Raw genomic sequence first — 24,211 nt, 5'->3', positions numbered from 1 at the left:
ATAAAAAAGCACAAACAACTCTTGATTAATTGTTAAAGCTTGGAGATCACTAGGTCTCAGTTCAATTAACTTGTCAAGTAGTTGGTTTGTGAGTGCCTAACTCGGCCTGAATCTAGACTTAGTGGAGTATCGAAAGAGCTTGCTGAATTGTTAAAAAAAAAAATTGAAGCAACTCTCGGACCGATCTTACTATCTAGATCACGATTTTAACAACTATGGTCCTGGGGTGAATTTTTTGGTTACGTAGCATATTTTTTTCTACTAATTTTGTGTTATTGTTTATTTTTATTATTATTTGGCATTTTAGTAGGGGCAACTTGGTCATTGGGGTAGTAACAGATAGGATAAGCCATTTCTGCTTAAAAGAGACAGAGCAGGTTAGCTTTCCACACTCGAAAGCAAAGATGGCCTCCTCTGCAACTTCAACTGCGACGCTCGCTCTCTGTTCTTCGTTTCAAACTCATTGCAACATCTCCCATCATCGTAACCAACCACAATGCATCTCTCTCAGCAATACCCAATCCAGTTTTCTTTCCAAAACCCATCATCTTCTGTCCACAAGATCTGCACTCCCGCTCATTCCCAAATTCTCCTCATCCGACGCGCCAGTTTTGGAAGCCGAAGCGAAAGCGGAAGTCGGAGCCGAGCCGGAACCTACTCAGATTGTTGAAACTGCCGAGGAAAAGCCCAAAAGAGAGGAGATTTTTGCCGTGGTCATGGTGAGTGGTGGATGATAAATTTTCTCTTCGCATCACAGATGGGCCATTTGGTTTATTTTGTGATTGCGTTTTGCTTTTCATGTAGTTTTGTTTTCACTCAAGTATTATTTTTGGTTTGAATACTTGGATTGTTCAGTGTGAGTTCAGAACAATATGCGATTACCCAGTTAATTGATTGTGGGTTTTTCTTTGGGTGAGGGGAATTTTCTGATGGTATCTGTATTTATGTTATAGTGTTGGAATATGTTATAATCTGGGCTTGTGTTTTGGTTTGTTCAGATTGGGGGTCGCCAGTATATTGTTTTCCCAGGAAGATTTCTCTATGTTCAGAGGCTAAAAGGTGCAAATGTCAATGATAAGGTGTGTTTTCTCTGCTTCTTTTTCCCCTTCTTTCTTGTATATTTTATGATATTATTGACATAATAGTTGCATATTATTAGAGTTCATCACCTTATTGCTATGAATGCGCCATTAGATAAAGTTCAGTAAGTGTAATCGACTTCTTTTGCTCTTGACCAGTGGTTTAGTCATCCATGATATGCTCCACATTGATGCCATATTAACAGAATTTAAAACCAAAAGTGGAGCATGGCACTTCGGATTGAAAAGGGAAAGTATTTTTCAGAAAGCTGCTAGCTTGGTGAATGCTTTTGGTGCCAAAATTGATCTGCTTAGCACGAACTTAGGGAACGGAAAAGCTCAAAACAAAACTCCTGGAAGTTCTTGCTTACATTTAAACTATTAATATCCACTGCCAGGATTTTGATAGTACCATCTTTTGTGACAAAAGTTTAACCCCCAAAAAATCGTTGTTTTGTTTCACCTGGTTTCAGAAGAATAATATCGGACTCCAGATTAAGTCCTTCAAAGGAAAGAAAGAGGAGAAATATCAAAGTTCATGACTCTAAAAAGATAGGAAATTAGGAATAATACCCACCCTGTTGAAAAAGAGACACCACTCCCTTGTCTTCTTCTTAATCACCCTTCTCCATTAAATTTTTGGGCAGTGCTTCCACATATATTGTTCTTGAGAAACTCTGAACTGATTCTTGTGAGAATTTTCAGCATCAGCATCAGCATCAGCATCAGCTTCCACATATACCTTGGTGTAAAATGCATATAAATTATGGTTCATAGGATAGGATAGGATATTGGCCTCCACATTGGGGGGTCTTTCCCAAAGTAGTTGTTTGACCTTTTTTGTTTTTTAAATAGTGTAGCACAACTGTAATTCTTTTTTTTAATGGGAATAAGAAATGAATTTTATTAAATTGCCAAGGAGGTGCAACCAAACAGCTTAGCAAGAGGCTAGATTAAAGGCCTCAAGAATATCGTTACTAGGGCTGGAAGACCATATTTCAAGAAATACTTTTGATGAGGATTCCTTATCTTGTCACATAAGGGAAAGTGTTTTAGTATCCCAGTATTTGAACTGATGGGAAAATGGTGAAGCAGACCACGTATGAAGTCACATAAGCATTTTGTGGCTGTCCCTGACTCCCTGGTGTCAGACCTACCCGCAGCCTTGTTAATGAGGCATGCACTTAAGCTTATTGCAGGTTTGTGATCCGTCTATGTTTTATGTTGTGGATTCTCTGAGGAGGGTTCTTTTAATGTGTGGTCCAAATTAATTTAGCTGGGAGTTTCATGATTATTTGTGATCAGAGTTAAATCGTAGCAAGGGAACCTATATCTGGCATTGTTATTGAGTTAATTTGCATCTCTTGATCACAACATTTCAACTTACTTGGAATATCAAAAACCTTAAATGGCCAGTTACTTTCTCCCTGAGAGAAATTGTTAGATCTAGTAGTGTAATGCTCACAACACTATGATTGACTCTTTCTAGTGGTCTGGGGATGTTTTTGGCTGTCCCCGCTTGCTATAATGCCAAGAGAACCTAAATTTCCCATTATAAGTATGATTTTGTGTTTGTATCTGTTTCCTCACAGTTATTGTTCCTCAACTCCGTTAAGATGTTGGTATGTTGATACTTTGTGCAGATTACTCTCAACAGGGTGTTACTGGTGGGGAAAAAAGATATTACCTACATTGGGAAACCAGTGGTGACTAATGCCGTCGTGGAAGCTGTTGTTGAAGAGCAGGTCAGCCAGTACATCTGAATATAGTTATTCCTTTCGTTTTGATCTTTTTTCCTCAAATGGTCTCAAATTTTTTTTCCCCTTATGCAGGGATTGGATCCTAAAGTAATTGTTTTCAAGTATAAGAAGAAGAAAAACTATCGGAGAAATATTGGCCATCGACAGGTATTTCAAGTTTCTCATTTATGCCAGTCAGTGAATCAGTTACCATGGTGAAGTAACTCGTTGCATCGTCATTATCATTATGAAAGCCTTTGCTCCAAATAGTTTGGGATCAGCGACCATAAGAGAAATCAGAAATTAGTTTGATACACCGTTACGAACTTTTATACACTGGAGAAAATAAATGCTATGAACATAGACTTTCTTTTGTATTGCTTTGTCTTTTGCTTGATGTTTTGTTGTTTTGATTCTATTATGCAGCCAAACTCGCGGATTAGGATAACAGCCATCACAGGCTATCAAGACTATCCGGCAACTACGCTTGACGATGAACCCTAGGTATATGCTGGGGGTATGTACCAGGCAATCACATCCAAATTTACTGTAATCTCGTAATGCTTTGAAAGTCGTTTGTCAAAATGAAGTATAATGTTACAGAATATTGTTGCTATCCTTCTGTTTGTTTTTCAAAACCCCAAGCAGCCCAAGGGCTCCATATAACCATATTTCATGCACAACCACATCATTTTTGTTTTATTGGCACTCTGATGATATTAGGAATCACATCATTTTTTCTCATGTGAAGTTTGATCTTCTTTGGGAAGAATCGGAGCATCAAGCCTGCATGCATTGGCTCAACCATCCGGCACGAGATAATCTAACATCAGGACATTGTTATGTTGATAAGTATTTCTGAATCAGTAGTGATCTGACTTTGGATTGAAATGGTATAAATCACAGGTTAGGGTTAGGGTTAGGGTTAGTGTATTTGCACCGGCTGCCGATGAATCAACCCTGATTTCCTAAAATTGGACCAAATACCGTATAATCATTAAAATAATACTATTATCTCCGACTACACATACGGTAAATTTATAGTATTGCACTAAATAATACCATTAAAACATTCATATAACAATGTCAGTGAAAAAACAGTCGTTATCAATGAACTTTGGTGCCCCCAGTAGTCTAGAAAGGTCCATACTGGAGATGATTGAATTATGATATACAGGAGATACTGAGGAAAACGTAAAAGAAGCTTCTATAACCTCTATTGTGTCATTGGTGGGGAGAGTAATCAACCAGTGTTACATCGAAACGTGTAGACTGACTTACCCAGTAAAGCTCTCAGGTAGGAAGAACAATGACATCCAGGACCTGCAGTTCCACTCAAGCCAATATTCTCAAAAGTCGATAACTTTACTACTTTTAATCAGATTTAGGTAGGACAGGAGAGACTTGAACAGCATAACTTTCATTCATATATTCTCTTCCTCTTAAGAAGGGTAGGAACCATAATGACTGATCCGATAAGGAAAAGCACGGATAAAGTCTTAAAATCATACAGATCCTTGACTGACTTGAGATCACCAAGAGCCAGGCCAGCCTGAAGACAACAGCACGGTTAAGAGAGAATTATATCGAAAGGTCTAAGAAGTCACTATTCAATAAATGAGAAGAAAATAACACCTGCCATGTGGCATTTGTCACAGTTGTAACAAGCTGATAACCCATAAACGGAGCAAAACAGTCATTCTCATATGTTGTCATAATTGGCAAAAGTAACCCAATTAAGCATAATTCAGACAATAAATACTAATTAGCAGAACCGATATCAGACACTAGCTATACTACCGAGGATAATTTTCATGTAGTGGGCACAGTACAGTTTATACGCAAAATTCAGAGAACTATAAATGGACGACTAACAGAATCACCACCATTCAGTTAAGCTCACATTTGTAAATAACTCATTTGGCAACCAGAAATTAGAAGAAAAGAACCAACAAGTTCTTGCAAACGCTCCAACATTAGACATTCCAAACCAAAAGAAAACACCTTGTATCAGAGTCAAGAGAGAATTATTTAAACCAAGGAGTAAATGAAAGTACTCACGGCTCCCCCCAAATGTTTGAAAAACATAACCACTTCTGCCAAATCTAGGAGATTGAGAAAGCCCTTCATAGATTTATCAACTTATCTATACCTAGATGACTATAACCAAATGTTTTAATAACACAACCACAGAATGATAATCGACAACTTAAAAGATTGAGAAAAAAATTCATAAATATCACATTGGACATCCACTGTCAAATGTATTGCGTCATACACATGCATATCTCAAATTAACATTAGCAAGCCAACCAAGAATTACAACTATGTATATGCAGAAGAGGTACTTACTCTGACAGTGATATAGGAAGCTGGAATAATACCAAGCAAAGTTGCCAGAAAGAAAATGTGGAATGGTATGTCAACAATGGGAGATGCCAAATTAATGAAAAGGTTTGGCAACGATGGAGTTATCCTCAGAAAAAGCATGTAATTCAGCAGCTTTTCCCGACGCTTCCCTATCTGAATCCAGAAAAGTTCACATCAACACAGTCCCCCATAACTGCTTGTATTCAAAAGAAATAAATGGACATCAAAGTAGAATCTCATCTACAGAAACAATGACAAAAGAATTACCTCCGCCTGAAAAAATCTCAACTTTTCAGGCCATAACCTACAAACTAATGGTCTGCCAATCAACTTAGAAAGAAAAAAGCAGGATGATGCTCCTGCTGTTGCATTTAAGACAACTAGGACAAGGCCTCGAACAACGCCAAAAAGTGCTCCAGCAAGCAGTGACATGAAAATTGTTCCAGGAATCATAAATGTCTGCATGAATATATAAGTTGAGCAGTAACCCAAAATGAATTGCGCTGGATAATCCTTTGCATATGCTGCCAGATGGTCCCTGAGTCAAATGTGAATGCCAAGACAATCTATGTAATTAAGCTGCAGCTAAGACACTGAAAAAATAAAAGCTATACAAAATGATAGTAGAAAACAACCAGCAAGCCGATGTGAAGCAAATAAAAGAATTTGCAGTGATTCATACGTAGATTTTGACTCAGAAAGCTACATAGATCAATGACAATTAAGAATTTGAAGCCACCCTCTACTTTACCACAATACCCTTGACCTATACAGTCAAATATGTTAAAATATAATGCAAGACACGCATTTAGACATAAAAGAAGTACTTCCTCATTTAACTGTATCTCAGAAGCTTCACTGTCTATATATGTTTTGATGCAATATTTTATAAAGTTTGACAGTGCATTAAAAACAATGATTGTTATAGGTTATGGTCCTATGGATAACACAAAATTAGGAGAAAAAATACACAAAAAATAAATAAATAAAGAGTTACTACACAGGATGAGCCTATTGAACAGAAAATAGCAATTTGCCCAAACCAGCAGCATGAACAAAACCCATAAGAACAAAATTATAAGGATCACACTAGAGTTCCACCGTGAAAAACAATTGTTTCTCGAGAAAGCCTTTACCCTCAAACTGCATGGCATCTGAATATTCTAAGAACTCGAATCCTCTCATCAAATATGCTCATCATGTGATCAAATACAACCTCTCGTACCAAACAACCGTCCAACTCTCTGTAGTTCTTTTAAGGAACATTCAATCAAGCTTCTGCCCTGACTGGCTCAACAATAAAATATGCATCTCAGGATACCCAACTTAACTCCCAAAATTGTACCGAAGCGTGGACATTGTTGTTAACTTCAGTTAGGAACACAAATCTCTAATTTCACTCAATTCCCGTTCCCTATACTCCACTTAGCAGCAACAAAACCACTTAATCGAAACAAAAAAATTACAAACAAAAGCAGAACAAAAAGCCATACTTTAGCATACGGAGATCAGAAATACTGCGCGGCAGCTTGACCTTGCCGAACTCAGCAGCGGGCATTGTGAAATAGACGCAGAGGAGCCCCGCCGAGAAGACAAGAAAGACACAAACAAACACGACGAGTTCCCATCGCGTGAGAGGGAACCGCTCAGATTTGAGGCGCTTGGCGGTGGGGGAATCGTCCTCCGCGGCATTCTCCTCGTCCTTCATTGCCTCCAGCCTGCCCAACTGGTCGCCGATCAGGCTCCTCGGCGCCGCCATGGAAGAATGGAGACTAAAAAAATCGGATGAAGCGCGAGGAACGTGAGTGTGTAGTCGCGTAGGCGAATTCAGTGCTCGTCGTGTACGATTGAAGCCATTACAAATTTACAATCACCCTAATCGAACGATTACGATGTCTGTATGAGTACAAATTCCGAATTGAAAGTGGATCACCGACTGCGAGCGTGAAGTCGTGGGGATTGAATTGTGATTTGTGAGGGTGATTGGGGGAGAAGTGGAAATTGTGAAAAGAAAGAGCGCCGAGGGGTAAAGTATATTCTACAATATATATAGTTTGACTTAAATAATTCTAAAAGATGACGTCATTATTCAATAAATTACCTAATAATTATGAAATTAATTAGAGCTTTGTACTAAAAATATAATAAAAAATAAATATTTGAAAAACAAATAGATTTTTAAAAAATTTGTGAGAACACTACTATGAAAAATAAATAACAAACATGGTTCTTTGGCTTTTTTATTGTGCAAAAGGTTTTGAGGAAAAAATAACTCAAAAGGTTGGTAAGGACATCTTAACATAATTAATTTTGCACATGATGAAATTTCCAATTTTGTAAAATAAAACAGTTATAGCTCTCCTAATATATATGTATTTGAATAAATAATGAATTAGGATGGGGTAACAACTAATGACCATTAACCATTAATTTTGTTAATGCATATACCATCACTTATTCGGTTAACTGACATCTATGTGATCACTTTGTTCGAAAGGATATAACTAGCGTGATAAATTGTTATATATTTATAAATTTTTTAAGATAAAAACTTAAAAAGTAGGTAAGCTTGTAATTTTTGTACGTAATGAAATTTCTAATTATATAAAATAAGAACAATTATGCCTCCCGTTTGAATAATAAAGTAAGAATAACTGAATTATAAAAACATAACAACTACTAATTTTGTTGGCGCATATGTTATTACTTAGTCGGTCAATTGACATGTATGTGATCACTCCATTCGAAAGGATACGCGTTCAATTCTTGCCATGCCACACCTTGCCTTGCATCATAAAATAACTATAACTAGTGTCACAAATCGTTATCTATTTATGAAATATTATAACTTCAAATTTCATATATTTCTTGTCATATTTTGAGAACATTATGTTCTAATAAAAACTAAAAAGAATTTTAAAAAAATAAAAATTATGGTTGAGGGACCCAATATGATACGTTACTTGGCCAAAAGTTGGCAAAAACACTCCCATGATGCCATCCCGTGGACTCCCCTGTCCCACATTCCCCTACAATTAGGTGGCCCGAAAATCGAAATCTCTCTAAAAAAAAATTAAAATATAAATTAATATTTGGAGGGGTGGCAAAAATTCAGTTGTGAGCATATCACGGGTTTACAAAATATTTTTATATGTTCGGACTTTAATCTAAATCGGATTTTAGACGTGCTCTATTGACCAAATCTTGATTGACTTAACTTCATACAAGTATATCGAACAATATTCTAATACGGATTAGTGCCTAGACAAGTAAACCATTATAACTGGATTCGGATTCAATTTTAAATCAAACAAAAATTTTATATTTAAACTCAAATTTTGAACATATAACCTATTTTCAAATTTAATTTATTATGAATCAGACAAATTCGATCATTCCAAACAAATAATAGAGTTTTGCGACTCTTACCCAGTATAGGCAACGCTCCCTCTCTCCCCAAAAAAAGGTTAAAATGAGAAACCTAAAAAAGATAAATATTTCAAAAAGTGGCTCACTCCCCCCTCTGCTTCAAAATTACGCTGTCTTTTGCGTCCTTCCTTGTTTGCCTCTCGCCGTCTAGAACTCTCTCTCCATCTGTTTCTCTTCCCCTGTCTCTTCCGCTTTTAGGAATTCTGTCTGTCCGTACAGTTGGTTGTTAGGGTTTAGAGTGTCAGAGAGTGCCGGTGGTTGTGAGTGTGCGTGCGTCTGTTGCTATGGAGGCTAAGAAGCTGCTGGATTTGAGCCAGCCGATTGACGTTGGCTTGCTCGATGCCACTGTTGCGGCCTTCTACGGTACCGGATCTAAGGATGAGGTGACACTTTACTTCTCTCTCTCTTTTTTTTAATCTATGTATTCTCCATTGTAGTGCTGTAGAATTTCCCGACAAAGGGAGGCGAAATTTCACTAGGTGCCTTATTAGGGTTTATTACTGCTTTGGAGTTTTGTTATTACGGCGTTTTAGGTGGTGATTTCGGTTTGATTGTTTACTCTCTGGTTCCTATATTGATATCTGGAGAGGAAATACACAGGAGAAATGGAGTTTGTTACCTTTTTTTTTCTTTCTCCCCCTTTCCGCATACATAGTATAGTGCTATATGGGTTCTGAGAAATTGTTACAAACTAGAGGAATTGAGATTCGTCTTCTTATCCGAGCTTATCTTAGCATTGGCTTAAACCTTTTATGTTTGGTGATTGTTGGGGTTGGTTGTCTTTACTCTTAATGGCTATTGCTTAAACCTTTTCATTTACTTGGTGGGTTCCTTTAATGGCTATTGCTCTTTAAAACATTCTATTCTGATTTTCCCTTGTGTTTTGATGTTTTTTATTTTTGTTTATGAAGAACTGATGCTTAATCCAACTGTTTGAATGCGTACCATGCTAGTCATTGGCTTTTGATTTCAAGACATTGGACATGATGGACACCTAAATGAATTACAGTACTGTTTTTAATATTTTACGTTGTTTACTTTTACCAAGTGGCTAAATTTTTTACCCTGTATGTTGGGTACAGAGGGCTGCTGCGGACCAGATCTTACGAGAACTGCAAAACAATCCAGATATGTGGCTCCAAGTTGTGCACATTCTTCAAAATTCAAAGAGCCTGAACACGAAGTTCTTTGCCCTACAGGTTAGTCGTATTGCTCATTTGTTAGCAATTGTAAGTTGCAGGTCAGTGTACCCCATATGTTGAGTACATAGTACAATTGAATTAGCTATCTGTAAGCTGTTATCTATTATGAGTGTGTATCTATCCCTTTCCTATTTAAGAAGTTGTATTTGCAACTTTTTTTTCATTGTCCTGGGTTAGACAGAGTTTAGGAACTTTCAAGCTTCTGAAGGTATATATTATTTTACGGTGTCTTATTTTCCAAGTCTTTTTTTCCCCTGTTGTTCACTCAGGTGCTAGAAGGTGTTATTAAGTACAGATGGAATGCATTGCCTGTTGAACAACGTGATGGAATGAAAAATTACATTTCTGAACTTATTGTACAGGTATAACCGTATAAATTTAGTCTTTAATCTCTGTTTTTATCCTTTTTCAGGACATTGTTTAGCCGCTATTATTGATGTGTTTTATTCTTTGCTTCCCATTTCTTGTAAAGCTTTCAAGCAATGAGACCTCTTATCGTTCGGAAAGGCTGTATGTGAGCAAGCTAAACATTATTTTGGTTCAGGTATTAGTTGGTCACCTCTATGAAGTTTTAGTTTTTGCTGTTATTTTTTTGTTAGTTTGTAATTGGCTGTGCTATGCATTATGTTATGGCTGCAAGATTTGTTAATTGATGACTAAATTGACTGCTTCTTTCTTTTATAACTGTACGATTCAAACTTACAGTGGATGGCTGCAAGATTTTCACCAGAGGTCTTTTTTATTATATAGTTAACTAGTTTTAGTAGAGGATTCGGTTATTTAACTTTTCCTCCAAGCATCTAAATTTGTAACCCAAATTTTCTTCTGCAATGCGCTCTTAAATTGTATATCTGCTTCTCTAGTAATATGCATGATTTAATCTGGTTTATGCAATCATTGTATACAGATTTTGAAGCATGATTGGCCAGCTAGATGGCAGAGTTTTATTCCTGATCTTGTGACAGCAGCGAAAACTAGTGAAACAATCTGTGAGAATTGCATGGCCATATTGAAGGTAAGTCTGCTGCTCTTTTTCCTTTGGGATAAACATGATTTTGGCATGTGCTGGGTAACATATACTTGGATCTTTCAGCTTCTAAGCGAAGAAGTTTTTGATTTCTCACGGGGCGAGATGACTCAACTGAAGATCAAAGAGCTCAAACAGTCATTGAACAGGTAAGTTGGATCTTTTTCCTTAGCATGGATCAGGATTCTTTTGATACCTTCAGTAATCATTAGGGTTTTCCCTAGTCTTTGTGTTTTGGTATCTTCTGTTACATTGAGGGATTGCATATAGGAGATTTAATGGTAGTTGTAGCTGTTGGTGAACTGCTAAGTTCGTAATTTTAGCGTTATGGTTGGAACTCTCTGAGCTGAATTTTCTCAAAGAATTGTATCCTTGCCAGGCATATTTTGGAAACCCCATCTTATATATTTGTAACATATGTTGACACTGTAATTGATTTAATTTGCTCTGCCTCTCACCAAGAATTCTAATTGTACGTCTACAGTGAGTTTCAACTCATTCATGAGTTGTGCTTATATGTGCTATCAGTATCTCAGAGAGCTGATCTTATTCGGGCAACACTATCGACTTTGCATGCTTTTCTTTCGTGGATTCCCTTGGGCTATATATTCGAATCTCCACTGGTACATATTTTCTTGCATTGTTGCTCAGTTACATGAAGAACAAGTAATTTTTGATTTGATCTAAATGTTTTTTTGCCGGTATAAATCTCATGTTGTCCTGTACCCGTAGCTGGAAACACTCCTAAAATTTTTCCCTATGCCTTCATATCGGAATCTCACTCTCCAGTGTCTAACAGAGGTATGTATGTGTTCCATGTGAAAGATAATTTGTCGTCCTCGTCTCCGGGATATTATTATTATTTTGCTCATTGTTACCTGTTCTGTTGCTTACAGGTTGCTGCCCTCAGTTTCGGGGACTATTATAACATGCAATATATCAAGATGTACAATTATTTCATGGTTCAGTTACAGGTGTGCTTAGACACTAGATTTCAAAAAGAGAATTCAAGCCTTTATTTTGGAGAATTTCTTGATTACCTTGGAATTTGCTAAGTTTTATAATGTTTGTTTTTTCTGTAAAAAATTTTGTAACTCCTTCAATTTGTATCTACTTATATATCTTTCTTTTTGTAGACCATTCTCACTCCAACTACAAACATTCCCGAGGCTTATGCTCGTGGAAATAGTGAAGAACAGGTGGATGTTTCCTTTTTAATAGAGTTTCAACAACATTCAAAGCAATGCCTTTTTTTGTCTATATCTAAGGCGGTCTCTTTATTGATTCTTCAGGCATTTATTCAGAACCTGGCGCTGTTTTTCACTTCATTCTATAAGGTAATTTTCTTTTGTGTTGTATCCTCAAAATGCTATTAAGGGGTAGTGGAAATTGAAAGGGGTGTTAATAATTTGAGGTTTCTTTTCTCGTGGCATATCATTTGCGTGCTTGGGTTGATTTTTTCCCTTCCATAAATGTTTTAGTTCGTTTGAAACAGAACAATAGTAGATACATTTATTTGTCGAAAGTACTAATGAGTTGCTTTTAGAAGTTGGAGTTCATTTTCTTCACAGTTCAAATCAGTATATTATTTTAGGTGCTTTTTGGCGCGGGAAGTTCAAGGGGTGGTTGGTGTCCTGTAATCAAGTTGAACCTTAGCTTTTTGGTATGCTGTTAGTTTCAGAGTTTATTGTCTCTTTGGATCACAAACAAAGGTGGTGGGGGGATTGTCTCTAATGGGAAGTTGAATTATTTGGTTGGAAGCTCCTTTATTGATGCTTCTGATATGTTCTTAAGTTCTTTAGAGCTTCACTAGAATCAATGAATCAATTTGCATCTTACTTGATTGGATTGTTGCATTTTAACGATTCTTGCGTCTTATGTCATGAAGAAAACTTGGTTAGAAAGTTTTGCTTCTGTCGGTATGAAATTTCACAATTCTTAATTTGGTAGATGATGTTGGTGCTCTTGTGGGATGTGCAGGACTTGCTTCGTGCATGCCTATACCATTGAAGATTTTTATTCTACTTTGACCATTTTGGTATTTTGGTTTCTGATAACCTCATTTTTCACAGGCCCATATCCGAGTGCTGGAATCCTCTCAAGAGAACATCTCTGCATTGCTAATAGGTCTTGAGTATTTAATTAACATCTCATATGTTGATGACACTGAAGTCTTCAAGGTGAATTGTTTTTCTAATGCCTTTTCTCCTTTTTATGGTTTTAGATTTCTTATTATGCATGTGCCTTATCTGCTTGTTTCATTGGACAGGTTTGCTTGGACTACTGGAACTCCTTGGTTTTGGAACTTTTTGAGGCACACCACAATCTAGATAATCCCGCTGTTGCTGCAAATATGATGGGACTGCAGGTATGGCTTATTTTATCTTTACCTTGTTTTTGTTGAGTTGAGTTGAAGAATGAGTAGTAGCTAACTAGCTACGTATTATAAAGCATTTTGTTCTGATGCTTGCTGTTCTTTGTGAAGTAATAGTGTTTCCTAAGTCAAAGATGTTGGAGAGATGTGGTGCATATGCTCATCTTTTGGTGTATCTAACGATTAAGAAAACAAATGGCTGCAGTATCGTGATCTTTGAAATGAGGTCACTGGAAGTTTGAACTTTAGTGCAGTATCCATTGGCTGCTTAGAAGAAGAATACCTATTTTCATACATTCTACTTCTTGAGATGATAAAGTAATGCGTTATTCATATGTGAGGGGGCTATTTCGGAATTCCACATGCTGTGTTGATTGTGCCCTTGGAGTCCAGAGCATGTGAGCTTCCACCGAAGTAGAATTGTCAATAAAGGGAATTGGGAGACTAGTGTATAATCATCTTCAAAGGAAATAAGCAGTACAGAAACTTTCATTAAACTTTTTATTATTCTTATTAGGTTCCTTTTTTTTTACGATACTGGCAGCAACTTTCTCATGTTTTTATGGTTCCGTTAATCTGGTTTTGTTTTATCTTTTTACATGTATGAATGCATATGTGACATTTGAAGAAGAATGTGTACTCATTACTGTCTGCAAGTTGTGAACTGCTTGGATTATATCATTTTTGTAATATTATATGCTGTTCATGAAGGGCATTTGTCTCACCTTTACATGTATTTATCTGGCAGGTGCCTTTGGTTCATGGTATGGTTGATGGCCTAGGCCTAGGTTCGCAACTTTTGCAGCGTCAGCAACTTTATGCAGGTCCAATGTCCAAATTGAGGATGCTTATGATTGCTCGAATGGCTAAACCTGAAGAGGTTTTAATTGTTGAAGATGAAAATGGGAATATTGTTCGGGAAACAATGAAGGACAATGATGTTCTTGTTCAATATAAGGTGATACCTGTTTCTACCTCTTTTTTCAATGTAGTCTATGGAACTGTCCCTTCGTCACATGTATCAGGTTCCTTGAAATCAATGTATATTTTATTATTTCGATTATCTATTCCTAGAAGATATATTTGACTGTCAATGGAGTTATAGGGAATGTTTATGTCTTATGGTAGTTCAGCACACCTAGCTGTTGACATATATAGCTTTGTTTTCTTATCTAATCAGAATTTTCTTGAGTTGAAACCTTAAATAATCCTTTTTTTTTTGAAAATTTTATTATATTTAATATGATTTTGGGTAACTTTGTGGGTTTATATTTTAGCATTTGTTGCTTAACGTGCAACTATTTTCTTCTTGAAATTTGACGTTTGAAATTTAGCAGCTTGGTTTTAAGGTGATTCGTGCACTGAGGAATTATGTTTAATTAATTTTTTTTTCCAGATCATGAGGGAAACGCTGATCTACTTGTCACACCTTGACCATGAGGACACTGAAAAGCAGGTCTGAATATATCTTGGATTCCAATTTCTATGACTTTTTTCCCCTCTGCATTGTATCAACAGTTCAATGCAATGCCTTATTCAGGAGAGTTTTTGATTAGTATCTGTGTGGGTCATGCTTTCTGAATGAGGACTCATTTTTACAGTTGTGATTGATGGGTGTTTGTAAGTGTTACTTTTTGAGAGCTTGATATGCATATGCCGTCTTTTGCATGCCGATAACTGGGAGGACCAGGAGCGCATACAGAAATAAATATTATGTTTTAGTAGGAAATAGAAGGATAAGAGAATCTGCTCTTTATAATACTCTTTGACTGTTGACTACTTTGTCTTTCCTTCAACTTAATTTATAGTGCTTTTGTTCTTGCTATTTCACAGATGCTGAAGAAACTAAGTAAACAACTTAGTGGTGAGGATTGGACATGGAACACCTTAAACACTTTGTGCTGGGCAATAGGATCTATATCCGGGTCCATGATGGAGGAACAGGTATGCAATTCTTTCTAGTTTGGTTATGCTTTGCTCCCAAGTTGCTTCTCTGTTTCCTAGAATAATATAAAATGGCTCTTTTGATGCCTAAGATTGTCCCCGTTCGGTCTTAAATCTTAATTGAGTCTTAGAGTCGAGATTTTATCCCAGCTGGCTTATTTCTAATATTTGTATATGAAGCTAATGTATGTGTGTGTGTGTGCACTCTTGCTGACATGGACAGTGTGCATGTGCCTCTGTTATAAAGGTTGTGTATATATATATGTGTGTGTAATGTTTCTCTCTAGGAAGCATGGATACTCCAATCAAGCTGGCGTATCCATATCCAGCAAGTATTGGATATGGATACTTGCCCAGTACGTCCCGATAAATATCGGATACGGGAAACCCGTATCTGATTTTTTCCCCCCTGTTTTTTCCGGATATGTTTGGGATACAGGAGAGGGATAACTCATGGCGATCTTTCAGTAACTTCAGATATCTAAAATAGAATCAGCCAACATGCCAAAGAATGCGAATGAAGATGCTGCAAAAACGATAGACGGAATGCTACGCTTCTTAGTGAAGGCAATTGCAGGAATGAAGCAAAATATGACGATGATAAACGCAGAAGCAACAAACAAGATTACGATCTGCTGAGAGAGTTGTTTGTTTGATTTCTTTGGAGTGTGAAGAGCAAGGAGAGGAATCATTTATATAAGGGAAGTTACTAGGGCTTGGAATATGCACCAAAAGTGTGGATTTGGGTTTTTTTGTCAAAATATCTGTACGGATGATGGGGTGGGGCTACAAGCATAACGGGCCAGGTATTAAGTGGGCTGCGTCATTTTTCTTATTATTGGGTTGCAAGATGGTTTGCTATGGACCCCAATAATAAAAGCCCTGCTTCTGCTGTTTTGCGCAACATGTAACTCACTCGACAGATCACCATTCAGAATTTAAAGGGACTTGAACCATCTAATGACTCGTGTTTACTTGGGTCAAAATAAGCCCAATTGACTTAGTTGTGCAACAAATTGACTATTTTAGCCTGCTCATTGCTAAATAAGTATAACTTTTAGGGGTTCCTATCCTGATCGCAAAGTCTGAGATTTTGCATCTCCCAAGTTGCGGAAAAGAATACACTGTGTCACTGTCTTACTGCCTTGCTATAATTGTTTGGCTTTGTGGTTAAGAATCTTTCCCATTTTTCTTCATTAGTACTTATTATGTTTATCATGTTATTCCACGTAGTTACATTTTAAATGGTCCTAGTGAATCATGAGTTTGCTCTAGGCTCATCGTGATCTTGCTATGTTCATTTACTGGAATTTGTTTGTGGTCCACTTTTCTGAAGCAAAAAGTACCACCTTCTTTAGTCTGAATGAAGGGTATCACAGGGAAAGGTCACAGGTGTTTTTGATTACGGAACTATTAAGCGGTAAGTCTTGAAAACTGAAAGGAGATTCTCCTCCATTCTCTCTGTGTGCATCTTGTCTTCCCTTTTCTGTCCCCTCCTCATTATTTAGAAAGAGACCATCCTTCTCATGCTTCCTGCGCATTGAAATGCTAGACTTGTGTTTATTTTGGTCCTAGATTAAAGAAGCTTGAATCTAAGAGTTTGACATCAAATGTTTCATTTTTACCTTGATTCGTACTGTATAGATGCTTATGCTTTATGTGTTGTGTTGGTGATGGAGAAGCGCTTTTAGTGTAAAGAAGGGTACATGTTTCACTTCTAATTCCAGTGGAAGGAAAATTTCATTGTTTTCTCACCATTGTGTGCTATCACATCTCTTAATGATGCATCCCTTGACAGTTTTCCTTGTATTGGTTTTATGGCAGGAAAACAGGTTTCTGGTGATGGTCATTCGTGATTTACTAAATTTGTGTGAGATCATTAAAGGAAAAGATAATAAAGCTGTTGTTGCTAGTAACATCATGTAAGAATATGTGATTTTTAGTACTATTATCTTTTTGTAAAATTTTTCCACTACTGTTGGCCAATCCGGCATACCTTTTACTTTACTGGTGATACAAAATTAATTTTTCCCGATTAAATAAGCTTTCTTCTAGAGTAAAATTTGATATTGTCGCTGGTTGGTTGGAGGAGCTGTAAATTAACATTTTGCCCTTTTCTCATTGAAGATTGCTCTGACTATTTATTTCATAATGTTTTCTGTTGTCAGGTATGTGGTTGGACAGTACCCAAGGTTTCTAAGAGCGCACTGGAAGTTCTTGAAAACGGTTGTCCATAAATTATTTGAGTTCATGCATGAAACACACCCTGGTGTTCAGGTTTTTGTCCACCTTTTTTCTTCTTTTTTCCAGCTGTTATACTGATCTTACATTAATTCCAACTAGTGTGTTATCCGTGCTTTGTAAGGTTTTTAAAATCTTGGCTCAATTTTTCAAGATAACGAAGACATTATTGAAGATGTAGTTAATATGATTAAAAATGGGCGGATGAAGTGAACGAGTGTATCCGGGGAAAATTCTGTAGGTTATCTATATGACCCGCTATGATATATGATTATGAGTGTTGTGCTATTAAAAGAACATATAAAAAAAATGTGTGTAGCGAAAATGCAAATGTCTTGTTGGATGTGTGGCCATATGAAAGAAGATAGTATAAGAAATGAGATTATAGATCTAAGATAGGAGCGCCAATTGAAGATAAGTTGCAAGAAAACCGTTTAAGATGGTATGTGCATGTATAACGTATAGATAGTAGTGTGGCGGTGTGGAGAATCGAGAGATGTATATAGGAGAGAGTAGGAAATGAAGAGTATGACCTAAAAGACATGGCTTGAAGTAGTTAGAAATTATATTAATTCAATAGGAATTGAAGCAAGTATGATCCTAGATAGGAATGAATGGTGCAAACAAACACACGTGGTGGATTTCCGTTGATTTTCACACTCATGTAGGTGACCATAAACTTTTGGGATAAAGCTAGGATGATGATGATATTACTAATAGCGAGGAACACCATTAGTTAAAGTGGTCAAGTTCTTTACCACCCTGCCTTACGGCAGGTTTTGAATACCTGTTCCCCTTGATTTTTTCAAACTTGAGTTTTAAAATGCATTAACAGTAGCTAAGTAAAAAGTTATATATAGCGTGAATCCATGTTTTTCATCGCATAACCACGCTGATTTATTAATAATTATTTTTATAGTGGTTGTACATATGAGGACTCATTTTGTATACACCATGGGTATCTGTTTTAATATCTTTCCCCCCGAGATATGGGAGTTATACTCTACATTTGCACAGCCGACGGTACTTTTTCTCACCTTGCATATCATATCCTTTTCAGGACATGGCCTGTGATACATTTTTGAAAATTGTTCAGAAATGCAAGCGCAAATTTGTTATTCTGCAGGTAAATCTATTTGAGAATCAATTTCTTGTTAAATCTGCTTGTAGTTCTGTATGATTTGGCTTATTGCTTCAAGAAAGTTAATTTTTAAATTCCTTTTGTTTATTAATCACTTATTTTTCTCTCCAATATATTCTCTTTCCTTTTTCCAGGTTGGAGAAAGTGAACCATTCATATCTGAACTTTTATCAAGCCTTCCAACAACCGTTGCTGATCTTGAGCCTCACCAGATTCATACGTTCTATGAATCTGTACGTCCATAAAGCTCTATTACTAAGTTTATAACTGCAACATAGCTGTTTCAATGCTGTAATCACATATTTTTCTTTCTTCCAGGTTGGGCATATGATTCAAGCGGAATCTGATGCACTGAAGAGAGATGAATATTTGCAGAGGCTGATGGACCTTCCAAACAAGGTTCTATATCAGATCTCTCTCTCATGCATTATATGCGGAATGGTCATTAACACGCTAGTGGTGCTGGTGGTATCACCTTTTTTTTTCTTTGCAGAAATGGGTTGAAATTATTGGTCAGGCACGTCAGAGTGTTGATTTTTTGAAAGATCCAGATGTTATCAGGACTGTGCTTAATATATTGCAGGTTTTTCTTTCCACTCAACATAAGAAACCTTCAGATATAGATTAGGGACTTAAATCAAGTTTTTCCCAGCTTGTTTACTTTTTGAAGGACTGGTTGTCAAACATTAGGCATTGTAAAATACAGCTGAAATTTTTTGAACTCCTCCGTCGTAGAGTAAGTTGATGATTAGAAATTATTTTTCCGTCCAATTTTGTATGATAAAAATATTGGGCGACCGAACTACTTTTTTGGGGTCTTGCTTTCAAAAAAATTTGACGTGGTTTAAATCAATAACATATTAACATGCCACTTTGTTTTATGGACGATCCGTTTGTGTACATTAGGGTTTATCCTTGTTTGGGTGGACCTAGTGGTATGGAGTACTTTAATCGATATATTGATCCTACCAAGTATACCTTATTTTGTTTCCTATGCGTCCGCTCTCGTCTTTCCATAATGTATCTGAAATTCTCAATTTTCTTATTTGTTTAAACCCCGAAATGGTTGAATGTCTATAGGATTCTTACAAATCCGACTGTAGTTATTCAATAATGGTATGATTTTCTGCAGTTTGGAAGTCTTTTAATTGAAGGTTTGCTCTTCCTACCTTCTGCTTCTGGACACAGCCAGTAAGCAAATCAGTCTGCACCTATTGAACCAGATGCATGGACGATCTTGGTGATTAAGGGTTGGGATAAATTGGGGGGGGGGTGTAGGGGATGATTAACAGTTTCTAACTTTCTTTTTCCATTCAGTAAACGATGATGATGAGCTGCCAATTACATTTTTATGTCTTTTTCTTAAAGTTCTTTTGCACTTCCATCTGGACTATTGGTGTGGACTGCTTATTCAATTTATTGATTCTGATATATGGTTTGTGGACTGCTTATTCAATTTATTGATTCTGATATATGGTTTGTGGACCTAGTTTGATTCATTTAAGTCGTGTTTACTCTTGTAGACAAATACAAGTGTTGCCACTTCTCTTGGAACATACTTTTTACCCCAAATGTCTTTGATATTTTTGGACATGCTGAATGTCTACAGGTACGCTGTCTTAAATATTTTAAGTGCAAGTTTGGAAATACATTTATAAGGTTGCCTATAAAATTCAATTGGTTTATTATTAATTCACTATTTTCATTGTTGCTACAGGATGTATAGTGAACTTGTATCAAGCAACATTGCAGGTGGGGGGCAGTTTGCATCAAGATCGTCCTTTGTGAAACTTCTACGGTGAGATTAATAATTTGAAATGTTCTTAACTACTTGCTGTTGAGGCCATCATATTTTTGGTTCTTAAATCCCCTTCTATGACAGTTCTGTCAAGAGGGAAACACTCAAGCTCATAGAGACATTTTTGGACAAGGCTGAAGATCAACCTGATATTGGAAAACAATTTGTGCCACCAATGCTGGATCACGTTCTTGGGGACTATGCTAGGAATGTGCCTGATGCAAGAGAATCGGAAGTGATGTCCCTCTTTGCCACAATCATCAACAAGTACTGCATCATCTCTGCATTGCATTTCTTTCATGTATTTGGTTATTAATGTATATGAAGAGTTTCTGCCGGAATCACCATAATCGGTCTTGCTACAAATTATTGTTGTGCTTACATTTTGAACACGTGTTTGTTAGGCATTATTATTGTTGTTCTTAAGAAAATGATTCACCTGTTATATCTTTGTCATTTATTACTGATAGCTTTGTTGATTTGCTTTACAGTTATAGCTTCCATGTCTTGTTGTATGTTTGAATCACCTTGAGCATGATCTCATGGGACCGGTGTTCTTGTTATTGATGTTTGGACTAGGAAGTGAAAGGAGAAAGTTTTGATTTGGTGTGTGCAGCTTTGTCTTGTGATATGCGGAACACTGGAAAGGAAATAATGTTTTCTGTATGTACTCAAGTATGAAGTGCTTGTTAAGGATCTAATGCTTGTATTTGAAAAAATAATGCCCTACATCATGCTTCAAGTTTTAGGAAGATAAAAGGCAACTGTGGTCATACGTGGAAATCGCCATTGTATTGGGAACTTTTTATATTCGTTTAAGTTGTTTTGAACTAGGATATAGCGGCTCGCATGATATGATGATTATGCTTATAGCATGTTTGTATTTGAATTGAGAGGGCCCAAATAACTATTGTTAGCTTTGGTTCTGTTGCTGGGTGCTGTTTGTTGCACATTGTTTGAGCTTCTAAGTACCTTAGACTTTTAATTTATATTGGTTTTTTTAAGACGTTCTAATGAGTGCTGTCCTATTTTTTGTTTTGTGGAGGTACAAAGGTACAATGACGGATGATGTGCCTCGCATATTTGAAGCCATCTTCCAGTGCACATTGGAGGTCTGTATTTAGTCTGTCAGGGTGCTCTTTCACATTTTTGTATTCGGATAACAGTAGATTCTGGCATTCTGCTCTATGAATTTTGTGATTGTAGAGTGTTTGCATTAGACGAGAAGGAGAAAAGGTTCATTTTATGTACAAGATTGGATTATACTGGGATAGCAATTTTTATGTCAGTTTAAAGCTCTGAAAATCAACCCAAATTGAACTGAAAATCAAAGCGAATTGAAACCTGTAGCTTTTGACTATTGTGTTTCTATTGTATTCTCAACCCATATGTTTAATTTGCTCTACTGCTGAAAAATCTTGTTGGAAGTGTATTTTAACTTTCTTGTTTTCTCAATCAATCAAGTTGAACCTTCAACTTAATGTTAGGCCATCATTAGCATTTTACTAGGGCTTACTTTTACGTTAACATGGGACACTTATGTGTCCGCGCACGAGCTTTTCTATGTTTTATCTCTAGATATACTTGTCGCATGGGTTATTATCTTGTTCTAGACCTCGAACCGGTTCTTATGTCTTGCCTGGAGAAGGGGTTCAGGATGTATGTTTATTGATGATATCCTTACATCGTCGTTGGGTATTACCCCCAACCAGCAAGATTGTTGTTGAATATTGAACTTTTTTTGTAAAGTTGTCTTGGCTAATTAGTGGTTGAATGTGCTGCAGATGATCACCAAGAATTTTGAAGATTACCCAGAGCATCGCCTTAAGTTCTTTTCATTGCTTCGTGCCATAGCCACACATTGTTTTGCTGCGTTGATTCAGCTTTCAAGTCAGGTTAGTGTTTACTTTTATTCCTTTTACCAAGCTCCATTGTTACGTATTTGTGTTGTGTCCATGATGTGATGAACAACAGCTTTTATGCTTGAATATTGCATAGTTTTTGTAAGTTCCATTAAGTACATTTGTGATTGTTTTCATTCTTCTTTATGAAGTTACATTGTGTTTTTTGGGTTTATGATTATTTTTGACTAACCTTTGGTTCTTCATCAGCAACTAAAGCTTGTGATGGATTCAATCATATGGGCATTTCGGCACACGGAAAGGAATATTGCCGAAACTGGACTTAACCTTTTATTGGAGATGCTGAAAAACTTTGAGGTATGATGACTTTCTTGTAATCTATCAATAACCTACTTTGCTGGAAGCTTACCTTCCATTGGCATAATTTAACAGGCTTCTACATTCTGCAATCAATTCTACCGGACGTATTTCCTGACAATTGAGCAAGAAATATTTGCCGTCTTGACAGACTCATTTCATAAACCTGGGTTCAAGTTGCATATCGCAGTGCTGCAGCAATTGTTTTGCTTGGTAATATACTTTTTTGGTATATACTTTGTATTGTTTTCCTTGCTAGCTGAGTAATCTTTATGACCGGGAGTTGACAAATTTTTAGGTGGAGAGTGGTGCATTGACAGAACCTTTATGGGATCCTGCAACGGCCCCTCTTGCATACCCACATAATGCAATGTTTGTTCGCGAGTATACCATTAAACTTTTGGGTACATCATTTCCTAACATGACTTCTGCCGAGGTATGAGAATTATTTACAACCATTGCAATTTCTCTACTACTATTATTTCACTCACTAACTTGACCTGACTGTTCAGGTTGCTCATTTTGTGAATGGACTGTTCGAATCTAGAAATGACATGGTGACATTTAAGAATCACATAAGAGACTTCCTTGTGCAATCAAAAGAATTTTCGGCCCAGGTAACATAATGAAGTGGCGAGATGAATGGAATACGGGCTTCATTTTTGCTTTAGATTTATGCACACGTGAACCTTGATAGTTTAGAAAATGATGGTTAAAATATTCTCTTTAATTGTATCACGTTTAATTGTATCTGATTTTCAAGTTTAGCTTCTTCTGACATTGAAGTGACCATGTTTGCAGGACAACAAAGATCTTTATGCGGAAGAGGCTGCTGCTCAAAGGGAGAGAGAGCGACAACGGATGCTCTCTATTCCTGGGCTTATTGCACCCAACGAGATACAAGACGAGATGTTGGACTCATAGAGAAGGCTAGAGTTGCCATGGTAGCTAGCTTTGTGAGCTTCAATCCTGAGAGTTGCTGGGGGGCATGTTAAGTTGCCAGAATCAGTTTGTGCGAAAGGATGCAGCACTATGTTCCCCCACTGTCTATAAAAATCAATTTTCTTCGGGCGCGAGGCACCTTCATGGGGCGGTTGGTTGCTAGTGAACGTGCCTTATTACTGGGTGTAGAGTATGATTTAGGTGCTGATGTAGGATACAACCGAGTCATCTGTACAGGTTTCTGGATCCAGCCTCTCCGTTTTCATGATGGTGGATGCCATGCAAACTGGTTAAATGACTCGTTTTGAAGAGTTGGATATTCATTCAATGTAGGTATCAGTGATATTAGACCATGTTTAGTGGTATTATTTGCAGAGGGTGAGGAATGATTTAACATTGGTCTTTTTTTTAAAAAACTTTTTTTTGATGAAGGGTGACAGTGAGTATGATAATTGAAAGTCCTCTTTTTGGTAGCTTGCACCATCTCTGTTTTTTATTTTTATTTTTTTACAGAGAAGGGGATGGGAGAGACTCGAACCCGAGTCGAGACCTCTATGAAATATCACACATGAATGTTATCTAAAAGTTACTCGTGGATTGATCTTCTTCCCTCTCTCCAGTTCTTCTGCTTCAGCTTTCTCCTTCCTTGCGATGTACACAGGAATACTAACCCTACTCTTCATTGGTGAAATTTTATTGAATTGTT

General features: G+C 36.8%; 3 protein-coding genes across 3 annotated transcripts; 2 read left to right on the top strand and 1 right to left on the bottom strand.

Moving 5' to 3' along the window:
- The first annotated feature begins 363 nt into the window (after window positions 1–363).
- Window positions 364–3,535, top strand: LOC119992935 (50S ribosomal protein L21, chloroplastic). Its single transcript, XM_038839779.1, has 5 exons — window positions 364–719; window positions 999–1,079; window positions 2,723–2,824; window positions 2,912–2,986; window positions 3,245–3,535. The coding sequence occupies exons 1-5, from the start codon at window positions 405–407 to the stop codon at window positions 3,320–3,322; spliced, it is 651 nt and encodes a 216-aa protein (XP_038695707.1). The 5' UTR covers window positions 364–404; the 3' UTR covers window positions 3,323–3,535.
- Window positions 3,536–3,840: 305 nt separating this feature from the next.
- On the bottom strand, window positions 3,841–7,203 carry LOC119992439 (uncharacterized membrane protein At4g09580-like). Its single transcript, XM_038839117.1, has 4 exons — window positions 6,682–7,203; window positions 5,456–5,726; window positions 5,171–5,341; window positions 3,841–4,370 (listed from the first exon to the last, which is right to left on the bottom strand). Exons 1-4 carry the CDS (start codon window positions 6,945–6,947, stop codon window positions 4,239–4,241), a joined length of 840 nt encoding a protein of 279 aa, XP_038695045.1. The 5' UTR covers window positions 6,948–7,203; the 3' UTR covers window positions 3,841–4,238.
- Window positions 7,204–8,681: 1,478 nt separating this feature from the next.
- LOC119993378 (protein EXPORTIN 1A-like) lies at window positions 8,682–23,978 on the top strand. The gene is made up of 32 exons (XM_038840506.1): window positions 8,682–9,000; window positions 9,700–9,816; window positions 10,089–10,181; window positions 10,292–10,363; window positions 10,727–10,834; window positions 10,913–10,995; window positions 11,331–11,469; window positions 11,579–11,647; window positions 11,743–11,820; window positions 11,983–12,045; window positions 12,139–12,183; window positions 12,919–13,026; window positions 13,116–13,214; window positions 13,969–14,178; window positions 14,617–14,676; window positions 15,054–15,164; window positions 16,989–17,086; window positions 17,333–17,441; window positions 18,466–18,531; window positions 18,681–18,779; window positions 18,865–18,945; window positions 19,040–19,129; window positions 20,070–20,155; window positions 20,264–20,344; window positions 20,429–20,611; window positions 21,390–21,456; window positions 22,129–22,239; window positions 22,456–22,563; window positions 22,639–22,776; window positions 22,862–22,999; window positions 23,076–23,180; window positions 23,365–23,978. The coding sequence occupies exons 1-32, from the start codon at window positions 8,902–8,904 to the stop codon at window positions 23,485–23,487; spliced, it is 3,237 nt and encodes a 1,078-aa protein (XP_038696434.1). The 5' UTR covers window positions 8,682–8,901; the 3' UTR covers window positions 23,488–23,978.
- Window positions 23,979–24,211: the final 233 nt, after the last annotated feature.

The sequence above is a fragment of the Tripterygium wilfordii genome, chromosome 23 (genome assembly GCF_013401445.1).
Source record: "Tripterygium wilfordii isolate XIE 37 chromosome 23, ASM1340144v1, whole genome shotgun sequence".
NCBI classification, from domain to species: domain Eukaryota; kingdom Viridiplantae; phylum Streptophyta; class Magnoliopsida; order Celastrales; family Celastraceae; genus Tripterygium; species Tripterygium wilfordii.
The sequence above is the reverse complement of the archived record's forward strand: the minus strand, read 5'-3'. Positions and strand labels throughout refer to the sequence as shown.

Bases quoted from the DNA above. Each gene is read 5' to 3' on its own strand.
- LOC119992935 (XM_038839779.1), top strand. From the start codon at position 405: ATGGCCTCCTCTGCAACTTCAACTGCGACGCTCGCTCTCTGTTCTTCG. The intron at 720-998 runs GTGAGTGGTGGA...TGGTTTGTTCAG, and splicing joins AGATTTTTGCCGTGGTCATG to ATTGGGGGTCGCCAGTATAT. The intron at 2,987-3,244 runs GTATTTCAAGTT...TCTATTATGCAG, and splicing joins GAAATATTGGCCATCGACAG to CCAAACTCGCGGATTAGGAT.
- LOC119993378 (XM_038840506.1), top strand. From the start codon at position 8,902: ATGGAGGCTAAGAAGCTGCTGGATTTGAGCCAGCCGATTGACGTTGGC. The intron at 10,835-10,912 runs GTAAGTCTGCTG...TGGATCTTTCAG, and splicing joins ATTGCATGGCCATATTGAAG to CTTCTAAGCGAAGAAGTTTT. The intron at 11,648-11,742 runs GTATGTATGTGT...TGTTGCTTACAG, and splicing joins CTCTCCAGTGTCTAACAGAG to GTTGCTGCCCTCAGTTTCGG.
- LOC119992439 (XM_038839117.1), bottom strand. From the start codon at position 6,947: ATGGCGGCGCCGAGGAGCCTGATCGGCGACCAGTTGGGCAGGCTGGAG. The intron at 5,727-6,681 runs GTATGGCTTTTT...CATTTGACTCAG, and splicing joins TCTGATCTCCGTATGCTAAA to GGACCATCTGGCAGCATATG. The intron at 4,371-5,170 runs GTAAGTACCTCT...TGTTGTCTTCAG, and splicing joins CTTCCTATATCACTGTCAGA to GCTGGCCTGGCTCTTGGTGA.